The 12,354-nt window shown below is 37.9% G+C and overlaps 1 protein-coding gene across 4 annotated transcripts in view; it reads right to left on the reverse strand.

Moving 5' to 3' along the window:
• Nucleotides 1-362: 362 nt before the first annotated feature.
• Nucleotides 363-12,354, reverse strand: part of POT1 (protection of telomeres 1) — an 85,631-nt gene continuing 73,639 nt past the window's right edge. For all 4 annotated transcript variants that reach the window (XM_017818184.1, XM_017818181.1, XM_017818182.1 and 1 more), the window contains 2 exons: nt 5,817-5,857; nt 363-657 (listed from right to left, as the gene is read on the reverse strand). In XM_017818184.1, the coding sequence (XP_017673673.1) occupies nt 571-657; nt 5,817-5,857 (128 nt within the window). In that variant the 3' untranslated portion in view covers nt 363-570. The remainder of the gene's footprint in view (nt 658-5,816; nt 5,858-12,354) is intronic.

Genomic DNA, 12,354 nt, shown 5'->3' on the forward strand with positions numbered 1-12,354 from the left:
AGTGTCTTTATCATGAAACTGAGTGAATTACAGCAATACTTGCAGAAAAATACTCTACCAAGAATGGTACAGAAATATCACATTTAAAATGCAAATATTGATCCTGCATCTGTCTTTAAGAATATAACACTTTTTTTCTTTTTCTCAGTAATGGCCTTAAAATGTAAGGCTATATGACAATTATTTGTATATAGGTAATAAATAGTATTAGGTGGTGAACGACATTAGGTTCCAATGCAGAAGTAAGGGCTTGCTATTTCTGTAGCCTGAAGAACCTCTCTGTGTAAAAATGAGCACAATTTTCATGTTTTTCTTCAACAACGTGTTCAATATAGATGCAAACTGAGCTTTAAAGAGGATTTATACTGATGTTTGTAGCTGTTTTTGCAGGTGGAGAATTTGCACAGAAATAAAAAGTCCATTAGCATCTGTAAGTACAATTGCCCAAGAGAGAAAAAGGGCAGAGACGAGGACAATGTTATTCAAAATTATGACAATCACTGTAGAACTTGTTCTTTCTGCATGTTCCATGACAACCATCAGTCTGTATGAAAGTGAATCTGTTCTTTATTACAATTCTTTTTCTCCAGTTAGTGTCCAAGTTGGCTGGCTGAGATAAACTGGTGGGTTCTGGCACTCACATTTTGCCTTTGGAAACTAAAGAGAAAATAAAAGGAGATTAATTTTAAAAAAATGTAAAATTGTTTTAACATTACAGGGCAAAAATGAGAACAGAGGAAGTTACATTTCAGCCCTGCTAGTTTCAACAGTGTCTCCCTAATTTGAAATTGCAGTGATTCTATAAACTTGAGTCACGTTTGATTTTTTGCTTGACCTTTTGTACAAAGCAGGTGTGAGGGAATAGTCAGTTCCCCATGTACATGTTATACTAATGAACACAATCTTGGGAAGGGAAGGGTGGGGGTTTATTACAAACACCAAGAAGTTATTTTCCATTCCTCTGCCTCCCACTCAGAGGGTGTTCAGGGCTTTTCAGAAAGTGTTTAGCTGATACAATCTATCCTATTGTGATTTTCAATTTACAGTGCAAGCGATTGACTGATGTTGCTTGTTAATGTAGTGAATATGTTTCTGTATAGGTTTCTTCTGTGTGGTTTAAACTGTGTTGAAATCACATCAATTTACGGTGTTAACTGTTATGCAGCATAAATAGGGCCTGCATGGAAATTTGAATTGGGAACTAAATGAACAGATGCAGAGATAATTCCAGCTGTCACTATTAATATTTCCTTTTTTTTTTTAATGCATACTTCTCTGATTTTAAATACTAGTTTAAATACTATTAAAATGCTATCCATACTACATATGGATAAAACAGGAAACCATTTTTACTCAGATTTTGCTCGCCCAGGTACTACAGAGCTGAACAAACTGATGTACCCACAGAGCACAACCAGTGGTGCCCACATTCTGACTTGCACAGAAGGCACTTGGTGTCTACCCTGCAAGAAACACCTGTCATTTGCCCAAAGAGCTGCATGCTACTGATACTACAGATAAAGATATTATCAATTTACAAACAGCTTCTCCTTTAGCACTTTGTGACTTTCCAGCTCATTGTTTAAGGGCCCTTAGTGCAGCTTCCCTGTGGGGCCACATCAGCTAAGAGGGCACAAAGCTGGGATGAAAATCTTTTGCCAGATGCCAACAAATAGCCAAGATTTGGTAGAAGAATTATATGTGGGTTTACACATTATATTTTGTTTATATAGGCAGAAAAAGAGTTTGGCATTAATGTCACCAAATGTGTGCGGACACATTTACCTATAAACAGACCTGAATGCTCAGCATTGGTGGCAAAGCAAGTGGCTGGAACATGATGTTAGGCTGAAGGTCTTCAGGAAAGACCATTTCCCCTGTTCTTATCATCTCATTTATCTGTTTTTATCATGGAGATAGGACAAAACAATGTATGTTTCACAGACACCACTAACCTATCCAGCGTAGCTGCACTTGCTGCATATTTTTCCTTAGCACACTGATTTTATGGATCCACATCCTAAAATATGTAGGGAATAGCTCCCTCCCCTGCAAAAGATGAGGTATTGCTGCAAGCCATAGAGGACCAATCCTGTTCTTTAAGTGTCAAAGGGGTAATCAGCCTGTTTAATTGGATTGCAGTGGTAAATTGCACTTGCTGATGCATTTATACAGTATTTACTATGTTTAGAGCATGTAATTTGTGAATCATGCTCAGACATCTAGGTTGTAAATTCATTTGCAAATATAATTAGACTCTTTAAGAAACACAATAGAAACAGCTCATTGAGGAAATATTTCCCAAGAAATAAACAAACAAACTTCTTATACCCTCCTATGATTGGAGGTCTTATACAGTCTTTCAATAAAAAGAAGATAAAAGAAGCATCTGTTTCATAATCATCACTTAGACAGCATAATGGTGTCAGAATGCAAATGCTACAGGAATTGCAGATGCTGGGTCAGTTCTCAAATGCTTTGAGAACAGTGTAAGATTAGCATATACAGAGAGCAATGTTTTCATTAAAAAAACACCCCAAAGCCATTAAAACCCCACTTTCCTGCAGGATCGGGTCTTTAGGGTTCATTCCCATGAATTGTAATACGTCACATGTTTACAAGAAAACACATGAAGTAGTTTAACAGATTATGAATCCTCTGTGAGAGGTCTGTCCTAAGAAGTAAATTAGTGGATTTAGAAAAGATGAAAAGTGGTTTGGATAATATTTTCTGCTTACATTTTCTTAACTGGTATTTAGGAATATCCATACCAATTGAGACCCCTGGGTACAACAGCAATACAAATAATAAATATAATGTGAACATTGCTTAAAGTTGCCCTCTTCCCCTAGTCCTAAGATTAGAAGTATGAAATTACAAGAAAAATTAGAATGGATTTTTTTTAAAAAAATATCTATAGTAATGAACTTTTATGTAGTTATCCAGCAAATTTATAAAGGTATTTTAGTGCTCAGCCAAAGATGCTGAGGCAGATTCAGACCAGTAGGTGAGAGGAAATATTTCCAGAGGTCTGCCAGTCAGATTATGGCATTCTAGTTCTATCTGTGCCTTGGACCACAAAATATTTCTACATCTTTTTGGGGTCCATCTAATCTTGGACTGCTGCTGATGTTAACAGACAGAGTATTAAGAATCCATTTCTCCTCCTGCATGCATTAATTACACCGCAAGTAGGCCACAGCTAAATTGAAGTCCTCAGCTTGGTCTGTGGTGGCCAAGAAAGAATTTATAAGGTAATAGCCAACCATTTACCTAAAACTATTCTAGTTCAGTTGTATTCTTCATCCAAGCTTAATCTCTCATATCAGAAGCCTTCCTGGAATTACAAAAATAAATGAGAAGACTATAATCTTGAACATACTCTATTAATGTCTAGGGAAGTTTTGGCGTTAGCTTCAAATAACACCTGAGTGAAATCCTAAACGGCCAGAAGCCTGTTATAAATGAGGAGGTCCAGCTGTGTGGCATGAAAGCCTGCTCATCCCAAAATCAAAATGGTCCCCTTCTAGGGCAGAGTGAGCAGGAATGAGACACTTGGATTTTAAAACTGAACAAAGAAGTTTATATGTTGACCTTAGTTAGAAACTAATATATTACAGTATATTGTCATCTTATGTATTTTGCAGGCCTAGAGTCACAGAACAAGCTATTAACCTTGCTCTATAGCATCTACTGAAGAGTCCATTGTTTTTTCTTCCACTAATGTGTTTCTTTTGGTTCTGAGAGTATGATTTTCTTTACCTTGAGAAATCCTCACTCTTTCAACTGGTAAAACATACACATTTATGGAGAAGTTGTCAGAAGAAAATTGACTATTGGAAGAAAAATAAGTGATAAAATAACAGGCCCACTAAACCTCTTTCTCATTCCAGCCTCAGCAGGATTGGGAGGGAGAAAATAATACAGATAAAAACCTTGTGGATCAAGATAAAAGCAATTTACTAAAGTGAAAGTGAAGGTTGCACATGTGCAAGCAAAGGAAATATCAAAAGAAAAATCAAAAGATTTTATTCTTTATTTCCCATCAGCAGGCAATGTCCAGCCTCTTCCTGGGAAGCAAGGTTTCAGCACTCATAGTGGTTGCTCTGGAAGGCAAATACTGAAGTAATAAATACTCTGCCTTTCTCCTCCTCTCTCTCAGCTTTTATATCTGAGCAGATGCCATATGGTAAGAAATACCCCTTTGGTCAGTTTGGGTCAGCTGTTCTGATTATGTCCCCTCTCAAGACTTTGCCCACCTCCAGCCTACTGTTGGATCAGAGGAGTGTTGGAGAGAGAACACTGATGTTGTGCCAGCACTCCTCAGCAGTAGCCAGAACACTGGGGTGTTATCAACACCTTTCTAGCTCCCAATACAAAGCACAGCACTATGTGGGATGCTGGAGGGGAAATTACCTCTGTCTCAGCCAGACCCAATACACAGGTTACATGTACATTCTCATTTCCATGAGAACTGGCTACTAGGCAGGGTACAGGATGCAAAGCACTTAAGGTCTCCACCTGCCACTGCTGACATCTAACATTTGCTTTACTTTCCAAAGAAGTACAGTCATTACCAAATTATTCCTGGAATATGAGTAGTAAACCTGGCAGAATGAGTAACATGAGGTTCTCAATGTACTTTCCTTTGTATCCTTTTCCTTTTTTCATTCATGAAATATTTTAAAACCTACAGTTACTTTTTGGTGTTGTTGGTACTGTTTTGTTGGGTTGTACATCATACTCTGGAGTCTAATTTGTCAGTCACAATAAAGGGCATAACCTAACTGAGATTGATAATGCTGCTACAATTTTCTTTCAAATGACACACTGGCCCACAGCTGAGGACAGTGCGCAAATATATAAATACACACATCGCTTCCAGTGCTGATCTTTCAAAGATATCCCTTTAGCAAAGACAAAATAGTGAGGGTAGTTATTGATACAAGAAGCCAAACACATGTTATAATACAAAGCAAGGCTTTTAAAATGAGATCGAATAGATGGATGGCCATTTAGTTTATTGACTGTAGAATAAATACATTATAGTGCTGTAAAAAAAAAAAAGGCAGTAAAATCTCATTAATAATATTATTTTGCATTATAAAACCCAGTGGTAAACTATAATGAAATATGCTGACTGACGAGGTGCAACTGAGGTCACTCTTCAGCTTGCAGAAGGCTGAGGGGTGCCTCCTTGCAGTCTACAACTTCCTCAAGGGGGGCAGTGGAGAGGGAGCTGCTAATCTCTCTCTGAGAACCAGCAATAGGACGTGAGGAAATGGAATGAGGAAGTTTAGACTGGATATTAGGAAAGTGTCTCTCATCTGACAAAAGCTGAGGAAGAGTATAAGAAACAGTGCTGATGAATAATGTCCTTTGAAGTGGCTCAGTGTTTTAGGCATATGCCGTGCCAGAGAGTTCATATTTCTAATTAGTCAGGAATAGCCTTGAAGTAGGAACTGCTAAGCAATTAACTGTAGGTGTAGATCCCGTCAGGAATTAAGCACAGGAAAGCTTTTGGTGAAATCCTGCTCACACGCCTATTGACTTCAGCAGCATCAGCAGAGCATTGACTGCATCATTTACCAGTTCACCAGCCATTTTGTCCTCGATCTGTTTGTTTTTCTCATCCTTAATGCATCCAGTGTGACTATCACCTCCCATTTCATGCTAGAAAGGCTGTGTGACCAGCAGCTTTTTCAATTCACAAGAGCAAAATATTGAGAGATTCAACTGATGGCCTAAAATCATGGCTAAATTGATTTTGTGTCTCCTGCAGTGAGGTGGTGGGGTTGCAGTAGAGTAACACAAACCTTGTCAGCAAGGCAGTCTTCATTGCTTCTGGCCTTTAGACCTGAAAAAAATTAAAACAAAAGCAATAGGATGAACTTAACAATGATGTTACCTCTCATGCATTGCCTAAGAAATAATTCCCTGTGGCACTGCATAGAGTAAGGACCCAGTGCTGGGTATAAAAGGACGGGTGGGTTTGTGTCATGACTGCATTCAACTAAAAGTTGTTGTCTTCTAGATGCTTTGTTGGTGGCAGCATCCAGAAAATCTCTAAATGTTGAAAGGAAAAGTGAAATGTGTTATGGATTTTTCACAGCCTTTACAATAGGAAGAGTTATGTGCAACATTAAGCTTAAATTGATTTTCAGTGTTTGATCAGTGGCCTGGGCAGTGGATTTAATTAGTGTCTGTAGTTTTTTTAAATAGCAGAATTGAATGTCTGGGTTGCAATATTTCCCATCTTGGTGTAGAATTATGTTTTGTTAAGAAAACTCTTCTTGTGGTTCTGCGACATGAACTTACTGGGGAAATTTAAAATAAAACAAAACTGGCTTTTGTTATTTTAGCTGGGATTGTTTTTCCTGAGTGCTCAGCTGAGAAACAAGCAATGAAAACAGAAGTTGAGCTACAGAAAAATCAGGCTGTTGTAAAGCACATCTCATGGGAACCATAAATCTATGGAGGGCTCAAATTTGTCATGATCCTTTGTTAATACATTTGATGTTTTGAGGTCTTTTCCACCAGCTTTGTGCAAAGCAGGCAGAAAACTGGCCTGAGTAGTACCTGTGGATCATCAGAAAATGCAAATCCATTATAGTCTAAATCACAACTCCTTTCTCCGTCCACTGAAAAGAAGGTATTTTGGGACAGAAAAAGTGCTAAGACAGGTTGTGGGAGGGCTGTGGTGGGAGGGCTGTGGGTCTCTACTTTTATGTTCATCCAAGAAAACAGTCCCAAAGGAGCTGGCACATGTTAAATAGACCAGTTGAATCAGAGAAGAAAGACATCTGCCTCACCCTGTGTTGCAATCCCTATCTACTAATTACATTTAGAAAAAAATTGTGTGTGGTTATTTACATGCTCATTTCCTTTCAGAGTGAGAAAACACGATAGCTTTGAAACTAAGTATGTCTGACAAACTTCTCACCTAATTTTTCAGCTTCGGAATACTCCCAGTTCCCATCGAGGTGATGCAAAGCACAGGAGTGATAGCACCTTGCAAATACGCATAAGAAAGACTATTCAGGGGTTGCAATTTCAACAGAAGCAGTGACAGAGCTTTAGCAAAGGGATAACACCAGGGATATCACACATTTTCCTTATCTAGTGGTTACATTCTGACTGAGTCATATTTAGGGTGTGGGGTTTTTTTCTTTCCACAAACCATTATGGAATTATAATAGTAGAAAAGTGTGATTTTAGTGCTTATGCTTTGAGTGATGTTCCTCTAATTTGCAATCTCTTAATTAAGGTCTGACATGGCTCAGCTATTCTTTACACTTATAGTCGTTGGCCATCTGGGCTTCACTAATAAATAAGGACTTTAATGGCTGAACTACTTAATAAACCTTCAGTGAGAGAAGAGGAAAATTAAGGAAATTCTTTCATTATGAAAATATGCTGTGCCATCTAATTGTTCAAAAGCAGATGTCACTCAAATTCAATTAAGCTGTTTAATGACCTGCATGCTTATTACTATCTTGATGGAAGGTTTGACATAGTTAAAGTAAATACAAATGGCTGGTAAGATTTTATTTTCTCATGTTTCTGCTTTTTGCTAATTTACCCTTCAATCTGTGTTTTCTTCTTATGATATATTATAAATTGCACTGTCTGATCTGAAATCGGGGTTTATGAAAATTGTTGACATATTTTTCTTATTTTCACTTACAAATGTGCAGTTTTTGTCTCACAAAGAATGTGTCCAATTATTCAAATGTGAGGCAGTCATGAATGTTGTTGGTTAGATAGACAGCAAAGCTCCCCAAGCAAGATCTTTGCTAGTGACAGATTGGGAGAGATATTAAGGCTGCTTTTTCTCTGTAAACAATGTTTTAGAACATGCCAAGTTTTACAGCATGTTAATGAAATCTATATATAAGTTCCTCCTGGTCCATTAAGAAAAAGACATGCAATATTCACTGATTATTAAAATGTTACTCAACACTTCAGATTTTATAATACATTTCCCTCTTCCTTGTTTCCCTCCTCCTCATGGCATTTTTAATTAGGTAGTTATTGCTTAGTACTTATTACTTACAAAATCAAGAACAGACTATCTTTGTTACAAACTTAAATCCATGTTGCAGACTTCATGGCCACACATGCATTATGAGCTGGCTTACACAGGCAAGTATTAGGAAGTAGGTATGTTTATTTCCCTATCCATGCACTAATAGCACTATTGGAAAAAAGTTACCTACACCATTTCTGTCACTTATTCTCACTCCTTCTTAGTTCTGATAACCCAGTTTTTCATGTGACTCTTTCCATAGCTGCATTTGTGGAATAATGTAGACTAAGTGGTCACTTTCTAATATTTCTTTTTAAGGAAATTTTGTTTTGGGCCAGGACACTTAAAATTTGTTTGGAGACCTGCTGTGCATCCAGAGGAGATGATAAACTTTTGGAGAGCAATTTATGGTCCTCCTCTTAATGACTTTAATGTTGATCAAATCACATTAAAAGGACAAATCACGTTGTAAAGATTTGTACAGTCCACTATGCATGGCAAATCTTTCCAGCAGAAAAAGGAGGCAAAATTGAGCTTTTTCAAGGAGCTCTGGAGAACCAGCCATAAGCACTATTTCTCCTGTAATGGCCTCTCGCTGGACACCATTTTATAGGTGTCTTTGCTTAAGACACACGACAGTAATTCTGCCAAAACAGGTGGTTTCTCCGTGCATCTAAATAGATTGTTTCTACATCTTTTCCCACCTTTTCTCTCTCCCTGCAAAGATTAGTTTTGAGCTAAATCGGGGAGATGATAAGCCAGATCATGCAACCCATCAAGCATGAGGGAGGGCTTGGGAACTTATGACCAGAGAAAAATGCAAGGCTCATCTCTTTGGTGGCATCATGGACTTGCTGGGGCTTAGGTGATTTATGAAGTTGCATCTTCAGAAAGAACTGTATCTATGCAAAGCCTGCTGGTGCTCAGGGCTTTCCATGGAGATATTAAGAGGGCAGCAGTTATTTTCAGGATCTGGTGGTGATATTTCAGGATACCACCAGTGGTGTCCAAGAGCAAAGCAGCAAGCTGGATGAAATTTGGAGGACCCACCATCCAGTGTTACTAACTAAGCACGGTCAGCGTGGGATCCTTGAACCCATGGTGTCCTTCCCAGACCAGGAAGTGATTCTTACACTTCAAAAAAAATGAATTCTCAGAGTAGGGCAGAATTTGAGAATATAGTCAGGTAAACGGGATACAGAGGCAGCTCCACAGAACTTGGTATCATGCCAGGGCTGTCAGTTCCTCTTGCATTCAGGTGCACCAATTCCATCCATGTTCTTTGCTACAGATAAAGTAATTACTCAAGGGATGACTAAGGTTCATTTAGTTTAAGAAAGTGACATATTTCCAAAGATTATACATTGAAAGACAGTGATCACTCAACAGCATTCAAGGAAGGGCTATGTCAATTTCAACTCTAAGTGTTAGAATAAAAAGGTGTTTAACTTGTTTGAAAATGAAAACCAGCAACAGATACCTTGGGCAAACTTTCAAAAATTGATTCCTGCCTCACTTGGACATGCAAAAAGAATGATTGTGAAGTTGTAAAGATCCAGTTCTCAGCTTATTTTCATACTCACAGAACATTATGCACAATATCAAGTTTCTTGTGTATAACCTCGGAGGATAGGAGATTTTTCTATTTATTTTACAAGTACTAAATGACAACCTTTAATCAGTGTTTCCTGTTACAGTTTTAACACAGAAGAAAGATCTATTTCATACTTTGTGCACGACACCCTGTTGCTTTGAATTAATTTCCTCAATAAGAGGAGTAATTCACCAGTTTCATAGCTCTGAATGAAAGTGTCTAACAAAGTCATAGAGCAAAACCCTTGCTTCAAGAGACAACTTGAACAGCTCTCAGAAAATTTCTTTAGAAAGCCTAGTTACTTTCTCAACTGGAAGATGAGCAGTATTTGAAACCTTGACTTGTAGCAAAGCTAAAAAAGGAAACTAAATGTCTTACACTGGTGAACTGTGAATGGAATTACACCCCTTCTGGTAAAATGGGCACAATAACTTGGCCAATAGGTGCTATGCATGTTTGATAATTATATTTAATCCTGACATCTTTTCTTTCACATGCCCCTCATTCATCTGTCTCCTTTATGGGTTGCATCTTTTCATAAGCATACACAGTCTACAGCAAAGACTGTCTCCATATACCTGTCTGTGAGGGACATAGCATATGTGATTCCCAACTCTGGCTGTGTTTCTAGGCTTAACTGGCTTTAAAATGATGTGTTTTATTCAGATGTTTTCTGTCCACAGAGATCAAATAGCAAATACTTCAGATGCACATCTAACAAGATAATATGATTGCTCAGGCTGAGGTCTAACTCTTTTAAGTAAATTACAATAAAATATCATTGCTATTGTGATTGTCTAAATGCATTTTTTTCTGACTAATCATTGTTCCCTTTCAGCTTGTTGTGTTAGAATTTATTTTTTCATTCCTGATCTGTGTTTGAATTTCACTTGATGATCTCAGCTAAGTTTGAAGTATGACCACGGTAAATTAAGTTGCTCTACTGATATGCTGATTAAAAAAAAAAAAAAAGGCAAGTTACAATCTTATTTCTCAAATAGTATTATATCTACCACAGTTTTCATTCAGGAATGTTGTTGTTTACTTCAGATATTAGCAATTACTTCAGATACTGCAGAGTAGTTTAATCTGACTACTTGTTTCATCCATCTGTCATGAATGAATATCTAAATTTACTGGTACATCTTGAATTTTCTTCAGTTTCATAATGCTCTTTGTAACTCAAGTGGCTACAAAAGGTAATGGCTGAATAAATGGACTGATGTGTCCAGATGATAGCCAATTCCTCAAGAAAGACTGCATAGGTTTGGACTTTGGATTTTGCATAAGTGGACACATGGCCAGCCAAATGAAAGAGCCTATTGCAAAACTTATACCAAAAATTAAATATCATAATTTTCTTGGACAGCACTGCAGGACTCACAAAAGACTTATTGTGCTGGTACCTATGCTTGTTTATTTCTCTTCTCTAGAGCTAATTTTCAGTCATCATCCGCAATTTATATATCTTTAAAGTGGGTTTCCCTTTAAAAAGCATCTTGTTGCAGCCAGAACAATAAGGGTAAAAATGAAAAGCTTAAACATCCTCCAGATATATGCCAAAGAGATTCCCTTTACAAACTAGAGGAAAACACTCATGCTAGAGGGTTTATCATGAAGATCTTATTTACAAGGAAAGCACTTATTGTACAATATCTGCAGATAATAACACAATTCAGATTAAGAGAAATCTGTGAAGAATTTATCAATTCCATCTTTTACACATTTATAAATAAAAAAAAAAAATTTCTTTCAGTGAGTAGATACACCTTTGGGGCTGCAGTACTTCCAGTCCTATTAAAAGAAGACATGTGATACTAATTTGCTCAATTTTTTGAAGCCCTTTCCATGCACTTGCATGTCTCTCAGTACTAGATGAAATAATGTATAATAGTGCCATTGCCTGAAGCACAGCTGGGTAAAAGCGGCAATATATTGTCTAATTTCTAAGGGGTTGATTTAACCTTAAAAATATGGCTGTGGTTCTGCACTGTACAAAACAGATGGGTTGTTTGCACAATTAGGCCTTAAGTGTTAAGTTTGTCTCTTGATTAAAATGCCCAAGCTCTCTATTGCCAAGTATCAGTTAAGTTGTGTGTGTCTCGTACAGGGAGGGGTACACCCCTCAGTGTTAAATAATGTGTTTGTCAGACAGCTGGGGACTGAAGGGTAGGACACTGCATATTTCTGTCCCACATTATTCTTAATCTTAATTTGGAAAAATTGAACCATTTATGGATCATAACCAAATTTATCTGTGTTTACCAAAACCTCACATCTGGTCAAGAGCCTGGCTGTGCTCCATCAGTGAACATCCTAGAATTTTTGGATTAACAACTTTCCAAATTATTTATTATGCTGTCAGTTTTCATGCTGTTCTCTTTAACTAAAATCAGGACACCTCAGCCACTAATGGCCACATGTCAGTGTCTTAGTGCAAGTGCCTGCTCCCGTGCCTACGAAGTCAGAAGCTGTACTGGGCACAGGGGTCCAGGCACTAGCCATGGGGACTGCAGGGCCACCTCTGTGAGGAGAGGCTGCCCCTGGTTGGAATCAGCCAATTCCAGCTGGCTCCAGCTGATCCACTGCAAGGGCACATCTGAGCCCATTGGCCAGAGTGGTGGTGCCTCTGGGAAAACATATTTAAGAAAGGGTAAATGCTGCACAGCAGTGAGGGGTGAGGAAAAATGTGTGAGAAAGAACCCTGTGACACCAAGCTCAGTGAAGAAGT

The sequence above is a fragment of the Lepidothrix coronata genome, unplaced genomic scaffold, assembly GCF_001604755.1.
Source record: "Lepidothrix coronata isolate B3197 unplaced genomic scaffold, Lepidothrix_coronata-1.0 Scaffold66, whole genome shotgun sequence".
Taxonomy (NCBI): Eukaryota; Metazoa; Chordata; class Aves; order Passeriformes; family Pipridae; genus Lepidothrix; species Lepidothrix coronata.